Source organism: Corylus avellana, chromosome 2 (assembly GCF_965113065.1).
Source record: "Corylus avellana chromosome 2, dhCorAvel1.hap1.2, whole genome shotgun sequence".
NCBI lineage: Eukaryota > Viridiplantae > Streptophyta > Magnoliopsida > Fagales > Betulaceae > Corylus > Corylus avellana.
The window spans coordinates 8,237,328-8,259,105 of NC_142491.1; the positions used below are offsets into that span (position 1 = coordinate 8,237,328).

At 34.5% G+C, this 21,778-nt stretch overlaps 1 protein-coding gene across 1 annotated transcript; it reads right to left on the bottom strand.

The window, feature by feature from the left end:
- Positions 1-276: 276 nt before the first annotated feature.
- On the bottom strand, positions 277-19,674 carry NAD-ME1 (NAD-dependent malic enzyme 1). The gene is made up of 19 exons (XM_059588926.2): positions 19,345-19,674; positions 19,072-19,168; positions 17,237-17,355; positions 15,560-15,727; positions 15,346-15,474; positions 12,804-12,864; positions 11,374-11,477; positions 11,176-11,259; positions 9,113-9,219; positions 6,665-6,776; positions 4,644-4,757; positions 3,971-4,036; positions 2,958-3,030; positions 2,755-2,841; positions 2,192-2,246; positions 2,044-2,115; positions 1,526-1,588; positions 1,299-1,413; positions 277-382 (listed from the first exon to the last, which is right to left on the bottom strand). Exons 1-19 carry the CDS (start codon positions 19,519-19,521, stop codon positions 308-310), a joined length of 1,878 nt encoding a protein of 625 aa, XP_059444909.2. The 5' UTR covers positions 19,522-19,674; the 3' UTR covers positions 277-307.
- Positions 19,675-21,778: the final 2,104 nt, after the last annotated feature.

Below are 21,778 nucleotides of genomic sequence, written 5' to 3' on the forward strand. Positions count from 1 at the left end.
TCATCTTGGGCTCTGTTTGTTAACATTTTTATTTTTCTCTCTTTTGTTTTTTGTTTTTAAAACAAAACCATTAATAAATAACTCAAAATATAAAAACAGTTTTTTTTTTTTATTTATTTTATGTCACATTAGAATACTTTTTCATACTAAAAAAAATAGAAACCTTCCAAAACACATTAACAAACAGAGCCTTGCTATATACATATAAATTAAGCAAGAATATAATACAAATAAAAATGTTGGTTCTGCTCTGCAGGGTATTTTGGGGGGGGGGGGGGGGGGGGTGGGGGGGAGGTTGGGTAGGGGTTTAATCATTCTTGTAAACCAATGTCGGGTACTCTGGACTCCACATGTTGTTCTTCACAAATTCTACAATCTCTTCCTGAAAAGCAGATGCAGTTACATTAATGCCGAATTAAACTACGAAAACGCCTACGATCAGAGATGTTCAACGTTGAACTGTTGCTATTTCACAACCATACATCATAGATCCAACACTTCTACCCTACTAAATCTTATCCTGCCATCAACCTTTTATATGAGTCAAGGCTAACTTCCTAGAAGGCCTGTTGGTGGCAAGAAGGGGCCTATCATGACAGCTTACCATGTATAGACCATGTTATCTTTTTTTCTCTTGTTCTTCTCTACCAAACCCAAATTTCTAATTCTTTTGTATTTCACAAAACCTGATGACTGCTGATATACCTCAAAAACCCACAAAGATTCCCACCATTTCCCCTTTCCACATTAGTATCCACTGTTCTGCAACTTGATTCTTTTACTGTTGTTGAAATTGCTAGATTTTAAGTCATGCTGTTTATATTTGGATAGTATATTGGAGGGAAACATATATATATATATATATATATATATATATATATATATATATATATATATATATATATTGTGGGATATCTCCTTTGAAATTGACCTTCTACAAAATTCTAATGCCAACTATATAAAATTAATAAGACAAATTGATTAGATACCCTAGAATACGGCTGAAGCAAAAAGTACTCCCATCTAACAATAATAACTTAATTTACCCATTTGTTGCAGAAAATGTGTTGAATTAAATTCTTTCAATTGATGCTGACTTCATACCTTGGATAGAATGCTAAAAATGATATACGTCTATATCTTTGTGCACTCATGCAAGACAAACTTTGACTTCAATCAGTCATAAATAAGATCCAAGTTCATATCATCCAAATGTATCAGACAATTTTTTTTTTTTTTCTAAATAAAAAACATAAAATTATACTTAAAAGTTGGACTTCTGATAACCAGGAACATACCTGAGTAAGTTTCCGTAGTTCTCGAGCATCCATTTCACGGTATCCTTCAGCTAGATCCTCCACTATAGCTTCCTTTACCACAGCTGCAGCTACCTCCTTCGTTATATCTCGTATTCTGCAGACACGAATTAGTTAAGTAAATACGCACAAGGACTAGAAATAAAGCTGCCAAACTGCCTCATAGCCAATAATAAATAAACAGAAAATAAAAGGGCCCAATTATGCACCTAGATGTTGAAGGGTATATAATCCCTTTGAGAACCTCCTCTTCAGTCATATATGCAGCTAGGCTGTAGATTGCAATCGATTCAGAGAATAACCAATATCAGTAGTAAGTAGATTATTGAACTTTGGAAAAAAAAAAAAACTACAAATCAAATCAAATTTGGTGGCTACTCTTCCTCAATTCCCCAAATCCCTACTCTCCCACATGTTAGACCCAAGACCTCCTCCTTATAAAAGAGGGGGAGATACCACTTGGCTAAAGAGCTGGTGGTTATAGCGCAGAAAATAATAGTCATGAATTAGGACTATTACATTTATTGAAGCCTGCAAGTGATTAGTAATTATGAAACCCAAAGATTACTAACATAATTACAACATATACTAATTATTTGTTTATTTTCTAAAAAGGACATTTTGGGAGACAGCAGGCGTGGACTGCTTTCTGGTGACATATAATTCTGAAGTTGCATAGAACTTTCATCCTATAGAAATCAATTAAGATAGGATATGTGATAAGTACCACTCTGCTGCAGCCTGTAACATGCCATCGGAAACGATTCTGGAGCCAGATAGAAGAGTACCAAGTCCAATGCTGCATCAACAGACAAGTTAGTAATACGAAAAGTCATATTACTGAAATACAATGAATTTCTTTTAATAAAACTAACCCTGGAAAGAGATACATGTTGTTTCCCTGGTTGCAGTAGCCAATATGACCATTTCCTGTGGAAGTCTAAAGGAGATAAGGTTCTCACATCATATAAAAAATAATTATTTTTATAAGTGACAGTTTATTGAAAGATAAACTAGCACAGCCCTCGTACATGAAATGTATAAAAAAGAGAACCACATTAAAGGTGTCTAAAATCTAAAAAGTTTACAAGGTCTAAAATATTTGAAAAAGGAGGATATTAAAAAAAAAAAAAAATTGAAGAGACCTCTTCGTGGTAAATTCCTCTGTCAAAATCAGCAGGGGAGATATAGACAGGCACATTCATGCATCTAAGAAGTAATAAGCAAATTCAACAGTTTCATGAGTAACAATTAGTGCACTTTTACAAACAAGTTCTAAAATAATCAGCTACACGTTAATAACAGTTTCTGCACTTCTACTGACTACAAATGTTATCCGACTACTTCAACAATTTCAATCTCTTGGGATAACTTGCAATTAGATTACATTAATTGAATGAAAGTAGGATATAGTAAACATAATGGTCTTATTACATACCAAGATCTACATCGTTGAATGGGCTTCCACTTGCAAATATAATATTGTCGCCTAGAATGGAGAATGCTTCTTCAGGGGTGCATTCAGCTGTCAGATTAAGAAAAAAGGATGATAACAAAGTGAAAATCAAAGTTTTGAAGAAAGCTGATTTACCATACAATTTGTATCTACTACAAAGAAGGGAGAACAATGAAAACTCTAACCATTTTTTGTGGGGTTTGACATTGCAAAGATGGCTGGTCTTGTCGATGTTGAACCTTTAAGGGCCTCTAGTACCTAAATATCAATTTTGCAAGAAAAAAAAAAAATCAGTTGGCAGAACTTAGTAAAATTAGGTGAGGACTTGACTACCCAAAATCTCATTTATATGGACGCAATTGTTAAAATCTAAAGTATAAAACAAAATAGAGAGAAATAAGCAGAGGAATATTTTGAAGAAGAGAGAAAAAGAAACACACAGATTTAAGTGGTTTGGCTTTAGAAGCATATGTCCACTGTACTCAAAGTCCAAATGGGCAATGATTTTTAATGCTAAAGATATAATAAGAAAGTCATATTTATAATGAGATTTCAACACTATGGAAAAATAATGTCAACTATCAACTTATAATATTTGAGTATCAAATCAATGAAATTGATTGCAGTAATCTCATAATTGGTCATAGCAATCAATCCCTTGATTTATTCATTATGATATGGAAAATGAATCCTTTTTCAACACTCCCCCTCAAGTTATGCATGAAATCATAATGAAGTGTGCAACATGTAAAATTTTTGTAGGCGGATCTGAATGCTGTCAACACTCCCAAAGTTAATTTCTTCCTTTCCTTTTTAGGATATCGCAAACTTATTATCGAATTTCCAATAGTGAAAACACTTACTCTTTCATTTTACTACATTGCCCTTCCCTTTTTTAAGAAATAATGCAAGATCCAGTCCAAAAATCATGCTCACCTCTAATAATGATTAAGGGTATTTGAGGGACATTACTATATTTATCCCTTGTTATTATAAAGGTGCCATATACAACCGAGTATTATAATATGAAATGCTCCTAAAATGCATAATGATCTCTGAAGCATGATAAAGAAAGGGTACATCCCCCCAACCCCCCCCCCCCCCCCCCCCCCCCCCAGGGAGTTTCAGTCAATAATCCAAGAGTCAATTTAAGCAGGACCAAAAATTTCATTAGCGTTATATGAATCCTTCCAGATACCTCTTTCGAGAACAAGCCCCCAACAGCAGATAATCCAAGAAGTACATCAGGCTTTACTTCCCGTACCTGATTAGCAAGATGTGATCAGTACTGTGGTAAACAATGATAAAACAGACAGTTTAGTCATCCACATCAGAGAATATTCCCAACTCCGTAAAACTTTCTTCTCCTTTTAATTGACATGTGTATCACACTTAGTATCAACAACAAACCTTGTTTATTAGAAGAATGGTAACAGTTCTTAACTATAACTAATAGCAGCTTAATTACTAATCACAAACAATTTTTTTTATCAAATCAGACAAGAAACAATCTCATTGTTATTTAATACCCTCAGATCCTGCTATGTCTGTAGGAGGTGTAAATTAGTAATAAGTTGCTCAACATAGACAAAAACAAAATTAAGGGGAAAAAAAGCTTTAATATCCCTACTTTCTCATTGAAGGAGAAGCTACACAAACTTCCATTACCAGAAAAGCTTCATGCTTAGCAACGAAATATAAATATATGTATGCGGAAGGAAGGCGTGGTTTCAAATCTAGATGCCTCTACTAATTTTCAGTTACCTAACACATAGAAAATACACCAAAAGAAAGATGCAATTTCTTTAATTTAGCATGCATAATGACATCTACAAGAATATACATAATGGAAATAAGTGAATTTCACAAACCACTTCTGCAAGACTTGCGCCTTCCCTTAAGCCTTGGCGATTAATTTCTTTGACCCTCTTTGCAAATGGGCGTGCATCTGGATCAATATTTTCACGTTCCTCTGTGATCAGGCCCTGCATAAGACAAAACAATGAATTTAATTATCATATCCAGCTAATTAGGAAAGATTTCCTTCGGTGTGCAACATGAGTGCAAGATATCAAGGAAAATTGCATCCGACATCTTTTTTATGAGCAAGATTAAATTCATTAAAATAAAATGAGGCAAAATAGGCAAGACATGGGGACCCCAACAAACCTCATCACTACAGTTAATATAGTGTCAAATTTTTTTTTTTTTTTTTTTTAAAAAAAAAAAAACAACTAGAAATGGGCCAAAAAATGACCCGGTCCGATAACTTCTTAAGCTCACTGGCCAGGAAAAAGGCTGCCAAAAAAAGGAAGTTTTTGAAGCAGCTACGGCAGCAACAAGGGATCTTAGTTGCCGCAACAGGGAGGGTCGCACAGAAATCAATTGGGTAAGGGTTGTTGTCAGGGAACTCTACTCCGATGTCCATTAAGAGAGGTGCCTGGCAGTTGGTGCGCAAGGGACATAAATTATTTGCAAAATACATAGACAAAACGGAGCACCAGCTATGGAGAAACTTGGAAGAGGGGAAACAGCACAAATGCCTTAGAGCTGCCGTTCAGATGGGAGGGATGCACAGAGAAGCTAGAATCTGGGACTCAGGTGCAGTTGTGGAGGCTCGTTGGATGCACGTGGTGAAGGGGTGTGGGGGCGGGAGTGAGGCCAGAGGAGGGGGCGCATGGATGGAGTCAGAAAAACATGTAAGCATTTTTTTTTTCATAAGAAAGCACTTACTTTAATCTTGAGCAACATAGAAAAAATACGTGAATGTCTCAGGTATTCGTTCCTGCATTCCCATGCATTTAACAACCCATGAACGAAATCAGGAAACACAGGCAGAGCAAGGGTTTAGACTTTAGACCTGCATGGTCCTGAATATGGGACGCTACTTTCAATTTTCAAGTCCAGTGTAAATGAATTTATTTATGTTATCAACAATATAGGCTTATGACGCGATTGCACTTTACAATCTTTTTTTTTTTTTTTTTATATAAGCAAATGGCCCCAAAAGAGAAGAGGAACGGGAAATTTGAACTAGTGAGTGGAATTTCGAACGGGAAATTCTTATATAAGCAATTTAAGGGTGCGTTTGGGAGTGCGTTTTTAAAAAAATAATTTGCGATTTTAAATCAAATCGCAACTTTAGGGTGTTTGGGATTGCGATTTTAAAAACGCAAATTTTAAAATCGCAAAAAAATCTGCGATTTCCATAAGCTGATTAGAGGGTGCTTATTTGAAAAAGTGCGAATTTAAAACAAAATCACGATTTCTATTAAAAAGATATTTGGCGCAATAGTTACCTTTTTTAGAACGGGAATGAAAAAAATACCAAGAATACCCACCTAAAATATATTAAAACCCTTCTTTTTTTCTTTCTTTTTTTCTTCATCCTCTGTGTCTTGTTAATCCTTATTGGTAATTTGGTCATGAAACCGCAATTATATGCTAATGTTATCCAAACACTCAATTGATAAAAAAAGTATTTTTTAGTATGTTTTACCAAACATCTGTGCGATTTTAAAAAGTAGCGATTTTAAAAACGCAATTTTTAAAATCGCACTCCCAAACGGGCCCTAAGAATTTTTAGCATTACAATGAGTGGAATTTTAAGAATTCGTTTTAGCAATCGGCTAGAGACTGCGCCTTATGAATTTCAAAGAATTTATAAGTGACATGATTATTAGCCTCGGCGAATATATTATCACATATTCAACCATTTGTTGGGACCTTGCAGTCCTGTTCAGCAAGCCTGCAGTTGCTGACAGTTTATTTCTGTCAAATTGACCAGGTCAATTGCCATATCTCAATGTAACTCTATCAGAGCTATGAAGATATAAGACTCATCACCTCATAGCACAGTAGCAGATAACAGAATTTGGGAGTTACTACTAACCTTGGCATCAACTACCCAGAATTGACTTCCTGCACTCTCAAAAGCAGATTCATTATTTCCTAACATCCTTGCCATTGTTTTCCTTGCAGCATTAAGAACCCCTATTCCTGCACTGAAATAGTAAAAAAAAATTAAGCAAAGAACCTTCAAAATTGATATTTTGTGCCAAACATGCAGGTGCTTTGCTGTTGGATCACACAAAACATTGGACTTTTTGCAGATGAGATAAGTCCTTGTGAAGCATTGGCATAACTGAAAAAGCCCCCCAAACACAATCAGCAGGTTGCAAAATCATAGATGTGTAAGGGAACAGCAAGGAAAACAAGCCCCAAAAATTTAATATCATGAACCAAAATAATGCAGGGACATTGTCAAATAAGATTACTTTAAACATAGAGACAACAGAACCCGGAGCCTTTGAAGTAATAAAATAATTGATAAAAGAACATTCATGGTAATTGATAAAATTAAAAAATGCATCATAATGTTGACAGTCAGAAGGACCATTACACTCGTGGATTACATTGTATCATTACTTATATAGCAAGTACAGAAAACTCATTTGATGGTATGGAAACCAGTATGAATATGGTTAAACTCAAGCATGTATGCTCTATAAATTGCGAAGATTGCTATGCAAACACGCAAGTACTAAATAAAATGAATATAACTTTAACTGAATATTTTCAAACCTTGACTATTTTCATTAGCAAAAATCACCTCAACCATTTCTACCGATATGGCATCGGCTAAACAATCCACTTTCATCATCATGCTTAATTTAGAGCTATTCATTCATTTGTGCTACTAGCCCATTAAATCACCAGATTCCCAAAAGCTTAAGTTAAAAAATAGTGAATTTAATAATTTTGATTAATATTCTAGCAATCACACTCACGTGTGGGCTCAAACTTTCTCTCAATAAGTGAGGCCCAACACAAAATATTTAATTGAAATGAGAGGTAAATTACGGAGATAATTTTCGAACGCAGGACCTCTGTTCTAATATCATGTTAAATCACCAGTTGTCTCAAAATCTTAAACATATAAGAAATGGTGAATTTAATCATTTTAATTAATATTCTAACGTAGCCATCAATAATTTCTTATATCTTCGACTTATCACATCTTCAACAAAACCTAGTGTTAAGCCTTAGTCTTTGTTAAAATATCAATTAAGTGATTAAATTCATCATTTTTTGTCAAATTAAACTTTTGAGACAATTGGTAATTTGTCTTAATATCATACAATATTTCTAATTTCGAATATTGACTCCACTCTACCTCTTATTTGAAAATTAAATATTTCACATGTTGGGACGCATTCACTGAGCGAGAATCTCGACCCCCATGTGAAAGATAATATTAAAATATTGACTAAGTGTGTTCATCCATTTTTCAATCAACTTAAGCTTTTAGGATAATTAGTAATTTATCATTTCTTTAAAAAAAAAAAAAAAAAAAAAAAAAAAAAAAGAGGAAAAAATATACGTACTCTCCTCAAACTAACACTCAATTTCCAATGTCCCCTGAACTAAAGATTGCATCAATGTCCCCCCAAACTACCAAAAATTTGCAATGTACCCATTTCGTTCCTCAAAACGACAAAACGCCCTTCAAAAATTTTAAATAAAGCAAAAATACCCCTAGAAATTCGAAGAAAAAAGCAGTTTGGTGAAGACCCACAACAGTGTTGTGGATCTTGCGAAGCTGCTGTGGGTCTGTCACCACTTTTTTTTTTTTTAAATTGAATTTTTTATTAAATATATTTTTGTGATTTGGGGGACATTGCAAATTGAGTTTTAGTTTGAGGAGGATACGTATCCCCCCCCCCCAAAAAAAAAAAAAAAAAAAAAACTCAGCCACCCTTTTTGAAGTAGTATGGAATTTTTTATTTTTGATAAGTTGAAGTAGTATGAATTTTTTATTAATAAAAAAAGAAATCTAAGCATTAAGAAGCATACAAAATGACTTCCTACAGAATTGCCACGTATCTCAGCCAACTTTCTTCCGTCTTGCATTCTTTCGCAATTAACTTAATATTCTCATGTTCATGCTTAATTGGGTATGGCCTTCTATATATTGCTGCTGATGTTGCCTTATCATATACAGCAGCTCAATGCACTTTTTTGTAAGAATGCATCCTTCATCCAAAAAAAAAAAATCCTCACATGCCATGCCTTTGACAACCTAGACTTTTACATGGTAAACAATGAAATTTTCTTTAAGTAAAATTAATCATTACCTTTTTTCTTTATATAAAATTAATCTTCCTATTCTTATCTAAGTTTGATTCTTCCATGAGTTTAAACTTTCAAATGGTAGTTAAGAACAGTCTGACTTCCCAGGATGAAGATTAATTATTGGTATTATGTTCCACAACCATTTCTCCTCTCATTCAACCACCACAAAACAAAATCTTCTTCTCTATATGAAAGAAATGCCAACCTTCCAGCACCAGCAACAACAATCTTTTGCTTTGGAAAGTCTATCATTGGCCTTCCTTGTGCTCTAACAGCTCCTAAAAGGCCAGCAATTGCAACTCCTGCTGTTCCCTGTAAAGTAAATTGACATCAAATCATGCCAGTAGTAACAGACGGTAATACTAATAAATGCTGAAATCTAAAACAAATTACCATGGTCTATGTGCTATATCTCATATCTTTAATTCTTATTATAAGCATATACTCATTTACAATTGAAACAATATAACACAAAAGATACATAGAGAATGCTCCACCAACAGTCACTATAATTACAATAGAGATTCATTCCATGGTTTGAAACAATTGATACAAGGGCCATAAAAGAAAGAAATATGCCAAGAGAAATTAATCACCTTTGCCTTTTTTCTTTTCAATCAGTAAAGAAAAAAGAAAAAAGGCAAAGATAAATTAATAGTTAAAGTATTAATTAAATAATTAAATTTACCATTTTCTATAAATTTAAGCTTTTGGGACAATTGATAATTTAACATGATATCATAACAAAAGTCTCGAGTTCGAACATTATCTCTGTCATATATCCCCCATTTTCAATTAAAATAGTTTGCGCTTTGTCTAGTCCCACACACAAGAGAGAGCGTTAAAGTACTAATTAAATAACTAAATTTACATTTTCCTATAAGCTTTTAAACTTTTGGAATAATTGGTGATTTAACAAAAAATAATAATAATAATAATGAGAGGATAAACCTAAAGATGAAAGAGTCACCTAAAGAATAACAAACAAATAAAGCCAATGAAATCTACTAAAGGAGATGAAACATTGCAAAACATAGAAGATCACTCATACAAAGTTCATAGAAATAAGAATTTTAACTCGATAGTAGACGTCTGAATGCTATTGAAGGTGTGATTATCTCCAAATCATCCACATAAGACATAGAGGGGCCGCATTCCATTTTGAACTCATTCTATGCCATCCAAACAATCCATGCCAGTAACACTATACATCAATCACTTTATGAAGCATCACTCATTCAGCAACCATGGAATGAAGTAGCAAGTGATCAGTACACTCATCACATCATTTACACATAGAGCACCAGTCCACTATAATGGTGTTCCTTTTAATTAAGTAGTCCACAGTTATAGTTCTTCCCAATGCCATCGTCCAAAAAAAAAAAAAGAAGCCAATCTTTCTAGGAACTTTACTGCCGTAAATATCCCTCCAAGGAAATTGCATGCCATTGGAACCTCTTAAGGCCTCCTAATAAGAACAAACATCAAATTGACTACCATGCTTTAGCTGCAGTATTAATTAGCTTTGCCTCCTTGATCTACTGATACTTGCACCAGTTCATCTTAAGGCTTTGCACATGCCAAAGTTCAGAGGCTTGTTTTTGAATCAGCCAAACTTAGCATCATCAATTCCTTTATTGCTTATAAGAATTCCTCTAGTAGGTATCTGTCTTGTAAAATGACTGGGACTTAATTTGCCATGGTTAACAATCAGTTTCCCAATTGCTTTTTTTTTTTTTGTTGAAAGAAGTAATCATGTTTTATTAAAAGCATAAGACACCCTAAGTACACAAGATATATACATTAGTGACTAGAAAAAGAAAAGCGGATAAGAAAATCCGTATAAGAAACCCAATTGCTTCTTATTCTTTCTGATGAAGTATTTGTTATACTTCATAAGAAAGAAAAATATTAAATTAGGCAGAACCCTTTTACAATTCATGAAAAATTGTGGTGAATCCCAAAAAGGTGTTTCAGCAACAAAAATCAGTACAACTGTACTGAAACAACAGTTATCTTCAGGACATGTGTAATCAAATAATGAACAGCAGTTATTAAAATACTCGGCCATTTAAGAGTGTTGGCTATAAGTTTCATGGACACATATTACTCCTAATTTAAGATATATTTGTCATCAATGCTTAAAAAAGAGCAACATAAATGCTGCTAAATTATCATTGAAGGTTGAGACAATATTAAATTATGTAGACAGATATTACTATGATAAAATAATTGAGATGCTTTAACATAACCAAGAAATTCAATTACCTGGACATCATCATTAAACATTCTGTAAGTGTTTCTATAACGCTGCAACAACTTAAAGGCCCACTTGCTTTGAAAATCTTCAAACTGCACAAACCCAAGTTCCTTTTATCTCCTTTTTTTTTTGCAAAAAATATATATAGAGTTTATCATGCAATACAGCTGTTAGTGATAAAATTAGCATGTGCCACATTTAGTTACCTGCACAATCACATTTGGCCAACGAGTAAACACTGCATTCATGAATTCATCAATGACAGCAATATATTCATCACCATCAAGACGATGTTCTTGCAATCCCAAATCTGGTAATAAAGAATAAAATGATCATTTATTTTTCTATTGGACTTGCACTCATGTAAATGATTAAAAACAAAAAGGAATACATGCAAAATGTTAAGTAATATAAAACAGGGTACATGAGCCATAGACATTAATTAAAATGTGCATGATATGAGGCATGAAGAGAAATATTGCTAGTCAACATGATGTGGGGGCATAGGTCTCATGAGAGACAATGATAGGCCAACCCATTAATGTCAACATTCAGGTAACAGCAATATGATTCCATGGTTTAAAAATATCGAACAAAAATGAGCTTTCATGAAAGGAAATCTACCATAGCTCACCCACCAGGCATCACATACAGAGTTACTGTCAGCTTCACCATCCCTCTTTTCTACTACACTAAGAATCTTTGGGTACCATGTGTTTTTCCTAAATCAATGGGAGGTTTCAAGGTAACCTAGTAAGGCCTTGAATTGTGTATATATAGTGTTTCCAGCGATCCAAAAAGAATAGTGTTACCATTCTCCAAGGTATAACGCATTCGTTATAGCACCAAGGTTACCTACAATAACAAGCACTCTTACTTTTAGGACTTAAAGACTTCTCTTTAATGGGAGATTAGAGGTGAAGTTATGTCTTTTATGCTACCAAATTTTACCTTGGAATCCAATGAAGTTCGATTTTTCAATATGAATTCGGTAGACATTCTTCACTAGCTATGTTGACAGTTTAACAAGAGAATGGCAATCAAAATCCTAATAGAGCACGCTCTGCTACAAAGTTTTTTTTTTTTGATGAATTATGCTACAAAGTTCTTTAAAGATAACGAAGCATTAGTGGTGACTATTGAATAAACAGCATAGAAAGCAACATTGATCATGTCATATATAAAATTTTGCTTCAAGTGCCAATTTTAGTTTCCTTCTTCCACGGTTAAATGACTCTTGTTTTACACTTTTGAAGGAATTATCATCCTTCTTCTACTGCATCTTCCTCTCAATGAAATTTTTGTCTGGTGTGCACTATGTGAATTTGGGTGGGGCTCTGCCTGTATGTCTTACCAATCTACCATGGGATCTAATGATAATCCAACCACAGAAAAGTTAATACCATTATAACACGCATACGGGCAGTGACGCAAAAAGGTATCATAGAGGAATTAAATTTGCTTCTTTCTTCAAAAACAGGGGCATGCATTGTTCTAAGAAACAAGAGTAGCAAGTCTCTTTTCTATGTACTAGGACAAAATTTACAAGTGGGATAACAACAGAACAACATTTTGTGAAAAAACAAATGGTGCAACTACAATATCATCACCATCGAATGAATAAAAAAAGACTTACACACGTGGTCTTTGAGCAACTTCTCATTGTTAGTTCCCACATCAATCATGACAGGAAGTACCTATTGTAGGAGAATATCAAAAAAAAAAAACTCTTTAGATAATACTCAGTAATAAATCAATTAGTTGGGATTAAGTCTTAGTTTGAGTTGAGTTGGTCATTAAAAATCAAAATGAGAATAAAGGTGAAGAATGCATCGTAGAAAATAAATCAGCTCGAGAATTGAATGAAAACAGAATACAATCTCAGCACTGAAATAACTATCAAAACTTTTTGACTCCTTATTACTAATCTATGTACTATGGTCCAGCAGTACACAATCAATTAGGAACTATGCCATCGAACTTTCATCCAAAAAGATAACATTAGTATCTCTACCACTGATAAATACAACTCTTACACAGCTTATCAGAAATTAGCACAAAACATTCGAAAAACTGTTAACGTCAATATCACACATCAGATATAAGTTTTTGGCCATCAAGGTTTGATGCAAAGGACAAAACAAGTTAATTGGGTCCATGTAGTTTTATTTATAGGTCTAATAATTGGGTTTTTAGTATTTGGTTTTATGTTTTATTTAATTTTCAAGAGTCGGGTGTTTTTGGTAATTCAATAAATGGGTGTTGCCTTACATTATGTTTAGTCATTAGTCTAGTTAAGTGTGTTTTGTACTACAATCGCGAGAGACTTCAATGGAATAAAAATATGAAGAATTGATTCTCCTTTCTTGCTTTCTCTTCTCCTAACTTCTTTCTTTCCTCCCCCTCTTAGCTTCTTTTCTTTCTTCCCCCTTTCCCTCTTTTAGCTTCTTTGTCCTCTTCTTTGTGATTCTTGCGATTATTGTTCATCCTACATCAAGTTTGGTATCAAAGCCTTGCGATCGTTTTCTATCAACAATTGCCTGATCCCAACGCCAGCCACAAACAGAACCACGGATTGTTTTCTCACGACGCACTCTCAGCTTGCCATGCAAACAACTAATCTTCTTCTTTATCCCCAGAGAGTGTTGCAAGTACCACTACACCACAGTCAACAACCCACAGCAATCTGCTCGCCCTACGCTACCACGCCACCACCACCACCCAAACCCACCACTGTGCCGCAACCAACTACCCACAATGATGGATAGTCCTTTGCACGGCCACCCAAACACACTAATAAGAATGCATGCACCAACACTTTGAGCCACAACCACCGCACGGCACCCGAATATCCTTCACGCAAGGCTACCACTACACAGCGTCTCTTCGCACCCTCCATCGACCACTGCCTCCATTATGGTCCCATCTTGCCATCATCGCCACCATCTCGTCATCCCACTTTGCTACTAGCTACTGCTGTCACTATTCTATTTCGCCAGCACCGCCATCGCCTCGCCTCTACGTCACTACTACTGTCGTCAATCATCGGGAGCCACAACTCCTCCCTATCCTTGTCGACCCACCGCCCCCCAACCTTGGTTTTGCTCTGTTGCTATTGTATGAGAGAACAGAGATGCAACATTTGGTTTTGTGAAGGAGTTAGTGAGCGGGTCAACACAAAAGGGAAGGTATAGAGAGAGACAGTAAAGCGTTAAAAAACAAGAAACGAGAAAAAAGGTTTTGGACGCTTGTTGCTTAGCTTACATGTAAGACATTTAAGACTTGCGAGGTTGGTTGGACTCTTTTCAAGACTTGAGAGGTTGGGCTTTGGACCCAAAATGTTCTGAGCATATATTTTCAACATTTCAAAACTCGACGTCGAGTTTTCTCTAACCAGGGGAGAATTATGCAAGGGGCAAGACAAGAGTTAAGTGAGTCCAGAGAGTTTTATTTAGGTCTAATAATTGGGTTATTAGTATTTAATTTTCAAGAGGCAAGGGTGTTTTTTTGGCAATTTAATAAATGGACATTGCCCTAGAATAGGGTTTAGTCATTAGTCTATTTAAGTGTGTTCTGTACACCATTGGAGGGAGACATCAATGGAATAAAAATATGAAGAATTGATTCTCCTTTCTCTCTTCACTGGAACACCTCAACTAACACAGCAACTTGCCAACTGCCACATTCACTCTCCCTCTCAAAGTTGTCCATCAACAACTACTCCATTGTAACGTTTGATAAATTAGTCCAAGAACTCAAGCTATGAGTGCTCCAACTTCAAGCCTGTTTGCAGGGTAGGAGTCGTCTTCAACTATTCAGCAGCAGAAGCCAGTTCGCCAAACTAAATTGATAGCTTAATTAAAGATACTATATTGATACTTCCATCACTGTACTGACTGCAACCCTATAAATGTTCCATCAATGTAGAAAGATAGCATTTGAAGAAAATTCTATCTTTGGCTTGCTCTATTCAGTAGTACATCAGCAGGTTTGTCAAACTGTTTAGAAAGAGGATTAGACCAACTTGCTTCAACTAAATTTCCATCTTATTCATGTATCTTCAAAGAGTTTATTTATGCATATTTGATAACAGCATACACAATCATACTCAAGAAAGTAACTATAAATGCATAAAGAAATATGAAATAGAAAGATACGATACAAAAAATAAGAAATACCCTTTGAGGATTTATCCCTGCAGCAGCAACATATAGATCCAGCTTCCCAATTGCAATTCCAATTCCCTGAACTCCAAGGTCTCCTAGACCCAGTATTCTGCTTCCATCTGTGACAACAATCATATCAACCTGCAAAGCAAGGTTTTTAATACTCCATAACTTATTGGTAAATATATATCTATAATTTAATGCTCGATGTCACTAACAGAAAGACCTGATCAGCTGGCCAATTATAAACCATTGACATCATTTCTCCACGATCCACTGCACTGAAATACATTCCCCTTGGCCTTCGAAACAAACCACTGTAATTCTGGCAAACCAGACCTACAGTTGGAGTATAAACTATAGGCGCGTATTCCTCAATGTTGTTAATCAAAACCTGCCAATTTCAGGAATGATGTTATGATTTGAATTATTAAACAATGAGATCCATAAGGTTAGCTGTATATAATTTATTGACTACTCCAACCAGCATGAAATGCAAATAATAATGTAAAACTAATATTTGATGAAAGTGTGGAAGAATATACATATGAATATGGAAATGCATCTGAGAGAACATGACAAAGTATTAGACACCCAAAATCAATATCAGGGCAAGGCTAAAGAAGAAACCCACGTACTAATACAAAATACAAAGTGGGTGGCAGATGTATGATAGTGATAGTATGGTAGCATCTTAGGACTAGCATTAATGGTGCAGTTGTTGCCCATTGGCAGTGGTACGGTGGTCAAGAATTAAGTCATATTGAAGATCTTATTTGAAGGTTCATCAAAGCAGGCTTCATCGCATCAATAAATGTTTCTATATGAAGCAAAGAATACTATTTCTCCTTTTGACTTTTAAAATTAGAAAAATGTCACCTTTTGGACAAGGTATCAGCAGAAGGAGTTCGAGTGTGCACTGTGCTTGTGTCTACAGACAAAAATGCAGAGCCTTCTCTAACCAGATTATAATGTGCTTTACAACAAAAAATGTTTTTTCAAATTTTATAGCCCATGCTCCCCACATATATGTGGTTGCAGCATTCTGCTTGGCCTCAAATGCATTTTCCACATCATTTCTAACTTATTTTCGAATTTTGAAACAGAACAAATTTTGTTTTTGTACCAAACAATCCATCTTTCTTCCATAAGGAAACTGTTCGAGTAGAGAATATATACAGATGCAAAATAGTGATTTAGTAACAGTAGAGGGTAGCAGCCTGCCTCAAAACTCTCTTTAATCCCTAACCAGGAAAAACCTCTCTTTGTTTATTGATTATTCCTTTCAGCAGAAGACTACTTTTTCCTCGTCTTCCTTAATTTTCAGTATTTTTTTTTTAAAAAAAAAATTAATTTTTAATTTTATTTTATTTTTTACATTCTACCATATTGGGAGGTCAACATATGAATCAATACATTCAAGAACCTAAATTTAAGTCCAACCATTCCAACATCCACGAGAAGGAAATCAGCTCTGAATAAAAGGGATATAAGAAAACAAGGACCAAGCATCCTGACATCTTTCTGTGACCTATACCGTGTTAAGGATAGAAAAAAGGGGCAGGGAAGGGTGACACAGTTAACTGAACATTAAAAAGAGAGAGAAAGATATACATGTTTGCAACCAACACTGACTTACAAACATGGACTGACAAATACCTAAAAGTTGCAGGATGCTAAGTGATTTTTTATGAGGTAAAAGCTCAGTCTTCCACGCCTTAAGAGTTAAAATCATCAGATTATCTTCTCATTACTGAGGTGTAAAAATCAACAACTCCAAACAGGCAATGTTAGCAACTATCTCAGATAATCACTCAATTAAGCAGAGAGCTAAACACTAATTTCCAATGATAAATGCACGTCAGCATAGAGTTGATATGAAGGAATTAAGTTTTCAACCCACCTTATAATACATAGTCTCGTTTCTGTCATGCAAACGGTTGAGTATCCGCCATTTTGCCAGAGCATTTGGATCAGATGGTCCATCTCTTGCTTGCACTTCAAGCCTCTTCAAGTCAACCACTGTCGATTTTCCAAATATCAGCAATAATACTAGCACCGAAATTTGAAGTTAATTTATATACATTTTACTTCCTTGCTCTATTGCAATAAAGCTATGGACCTTTGTCTTCGTCACTTAGGTGCAAGATGGGTTATGCTTAAGTAGGGCTCACAATTTTGATATGACCCTCGAACCTAATATGAAATTATAGAATTAGGGTTTGGCATAAATGGGTTCCGGTCAGAAATGGGTCAACCCACTTGACCCATTTAATAAACGGTTCAACACGCTTGACCCGCTTGACCAGTTTATGAAATTATATATGAAATACATGTTGAAATAGGTCAAACGGTTCGTGTTCGTGTCGAAACGGGTCAAACATGTTGTGTTATGTCAGATCAAACAAGTTAAACAGGTAGCGTTTAGGTTTAAATGGGTCAAACAAGTTGACTAGTTTGTGACCTGTTTAATAAACGGGTCGTGTCAGGTCACTCGTAGGTCGTGTTAGGGTTGAAGGATTTGATCCATTTAACTTACTTCAGTTTTGGCAAAGGAAACCAACTTCATAAGGGCATGGAATGCGGTGCCATCGTGTCATTGACACAATGATGGGAAAGAAACATGTTGACTTTTGAGGGACAAGAGCTTTCTATTGATAGAATCGTGTCTGCTTTTGCCCGATCTCTATTTTTTTGGATGTCCATTGACTTTACCGGATATTTCAGATTCATTGTATACTTGATTATTATTTTACAGAGATAATTTAGTATCCAGCCTACCCATAAGTTACTCCCGTCGATTTTTTCATGCTGCCTTTGTTTTTAGGTTAATAAAATCTCTCTACTTATCAAAAAAAAAATGAAATTAATAAATACTTAAGTCATAAACCCTAATCTTAAAACCTAACTTTGTATTTCAATGATTCTAAGATAACCCAGGCTATCTACGTTCATCGCTCTCATTCCAAAGATTTATGGGGCTGTTGATCTCAAGGATTTTCGCCCGATTAGTCTGGTGAGCAGCATTTATAAAATTTTTGCAAAGGTTCTAGCAAACAGACTAAAGATAGTGTTGGAGAAGATTATTTCTAAGTAGCAAAATGCCTTCATCCAAGGAAGGCGGATCCTAGATCCTGTTCCTATTGCTAGTGCCTTATGTTACTCTATTTTCGGTCTTTTCAACTTTGTGTGGGCCATGCCTCATCGGGTGAGAGATCTCATCCTAAGTTGGAGAAGGAAGAGTGGTAATTCTCAAAGTTAAGCTTTCTGTAAGATGATCCCGCTCTGTTTGATGTGGTGCATCTAGAGAGAAAGAAATGACTAGAACTTTGAAAAAAATGAGAGGATGATGGTGGAGCTAAAGGCCTTATTTTTCCATACTCTTTTTCAGTGAATAGCTACTTGTTTGCACATTTCTAGTTTTCCTGACTTTTTTTTTTTAATCTTTTTTCTTTCTATGTTTAGGTGTTTCTCTTGTATACTACTAGGTGTGTCCTTTGATTATTTTACTTACTAAAAAAAAAAAAAACTTTATATTTTCATCAATTTGCAAGCATCTCCATAATGCCTCCGACAATAATCATGTAAATCCACAACCTCTAACAGCACCTAATTGATTTCCAAAGAAAGCTACGATCAATTTTAAGTTGCATTGATTAATGTGAACAAATTTATAATGTCAGCACCATGAGCTAGCCACACTGGGGAAAAATTAAAAAGGACAGAAGAAAAACTCACTGTATCGTTCAATTTGCTGCTCAGAAGACATAACATTCGGAGGTAAAAGCCCCCGAAGATCAAGACGATCCCGCTCCGTCATGGAAAACGCTGTTCCCTAATTTGACAAACAAAAATTGCAGCAACTTAACAACCACGGCATTCTAATTAATTTGATGATCAACGTCATTCTAAAGATCCAAACTGTCTTTCCCGAAACGGAAAAATATCAAACACGGTTATACTCGAAGAGAATCAGAGAGTTAAACGTAGTGCAATTGGGTGAAGATTTACTTTGTTGAACCAAGGATCATGGAGAATGTCGAGGCTGCGCTTGTGCACCATGGTTGGACGATCGCCCTCGGTGGTAGTGAACGATCTGGCCCGCATCAGCACCGGATTACTACTCATTAGTCTCAGCCGTTTGATCATGGCCGCGGAAACTCTGATCTGATTGGAAAAGTTCGACATCCTTGAATTTCTTTTTTTTTCCTTCTTGCTTTTGGGGAAATATTCTGGGATCAAGCCCTAGTCGAAGAGTTGAAGTAGCAGAAGTAAATGCGAAAAGGAATGCGGAAAGGGAAGAAAGCTAAGGGAATGAGTGAGAGTAAAAGAGGAATAACTAATTAGCTGTTAATGCAGTGGTTAAAGTATCTTTTCCGCTTTTTGTTTGTACGTTGAATACGGCCAGTTTGACTCGCTGATTGCGGACATGATTCTTTGGCCTTTTTGAGTTTTTTCTTTGTAGGGCGTATAGCTAAATTTGAAAAAAAAAATTAACTTAAAGAAAGAGAATAAAAAAAAGTCAGCTGTAGATGCCATTGGTTATAGGTTATGTTTGGTTATAGGTTACAGGTTATGTTTGGCAAGAGGCTGGAGTGAAAAGAGACCCATGATCCAAAATTCAAAAAAAATTTACAATTTTTTTTCAAAATTAGCCATAATATTCTTACTTTTTACATTAAATCAATCATTTTTTTGTTACTATTCAAATAAAAAAATCATTACAAAACAAAATTTTTCATTTTTTTATACAAAATATTCTTACTTTTTTTTTTTCTCTTATATCAATCAAATCTATTATAGTACAGATCTACTTCCTAAGTCCATTCAATTACTTGTTGTATACAATAAAACAAGTAATCGTAGGACAGAGTTTTTCCTCCACTTTCACTCAATTCGGAGAAAAACTCTGTCCAATCATAATTTTAGTTCTCCTTTTATCTTAAAAATTATATATTTTTTTAAAGATTATTATAAATATTATAATAATCTAGACAACTGAATTTCAACTAACTTAGAATTTTGATTTGACTACTAAACAACTGAATTTGAAAACAAATATTTTATCTAAAAAGAAGAAAGATGAAAAAAGCCATTGCCCATGGCCCCATGTATATAGAATTTGCCTTGCATTATAGAGCATTTTCAATAAACTCTTCATTTTTTAGCTAGAATTTGGTTAAAAAAATAACCTCTTTTTTTTTTTAGTTTGACTATCAGCTATGCTAAAGTAGCAAATAATAAAACTCTCTAAATTTTAGCGATAAATACAAAATTAGCCTCTAAAGTTGGCCTAAATTACATATCAATCATTGTGAGTATGGTATAAAAAAAAAAAAAATTATAGGTCTCTATAGTCGGCCTAAATTATAAATTACTCTATGTGGTATAGAAAATAATTTATAAGTTCTTAAGGTAGGCCAAAATAACAGTTTACTCCCTTAAATCAATTTTCGTTAAGTAACTTAATAGAATCTGTAACTTTGTCACGTCATATCCAACAAAAACGCAACACATGTTATTTATTTATGATGGAAAAATACATTTTACCCCCTGAACTATCCATCAATTTGCACTTTTAACCATATTGTTTAAAAAGTAACACTGTATCACCCAAAGTTCCAAATTGTTGCAATTCGACCACTCTTACTTTCTTTTTTTTTCCCCCCAAAATGCCTCCATCCAAAGTTAAAAATTAAAAAAATAAATAAATAAATAAAAAATAATAGGTGGCTGGTCTCGGGTGACCGGCCACCCCTTAATTTTTTTTTTATTATTATTTTTTTTAATTTTCAAATAAATTTTTTTTTTAACTGGATGAGGGCATTTTAGGGAAAAAAAAAGTTAGAATGGTTGAATTGCAACAATTGGGAAGTTTTGTAGGGTAATGTGTCACTTTTTAAACATTGGGGTTAAAAGTGCAAGTGGATGATAGTTCAGGGGGTAAAATGTGTTTTTCCCAATTTATGACTTTAAAAAATTACAATTATGATTTTTCACATCATTTTATGACACTAGCTAAGATTGTACATCCATCATCACTCTAATGATCATATAACTATAGTAAATTAACCTAATTTTGTCTATTCTCAAAATTTTACTGTGTATAACCCTCTATCATTTTTATCTTCATTTTCACAATTTGAGAGCATTTTGCGAGATTTTGAGTGTCACATCTTATAACCAAAACTAAATAGAAACAACATTCAAATTAATAAATTATGACAAAGTTTTCATTCAAATTAAGCTTGAGAAAATTGGGTTACTCTTTTTATTAAACTAACATTTGTCTTTGGAGCATGTAAATTGATTTCGGGAAGTAAACTATTATTTTGGCCTGCCCTAAGAACTTGTAAATTATTTTTTATACCACATGGAACGATTTGTGATTTAGGTCAATTACATAGACATATAAATTATTTTTTTTTATTTTATTGAGTGATTT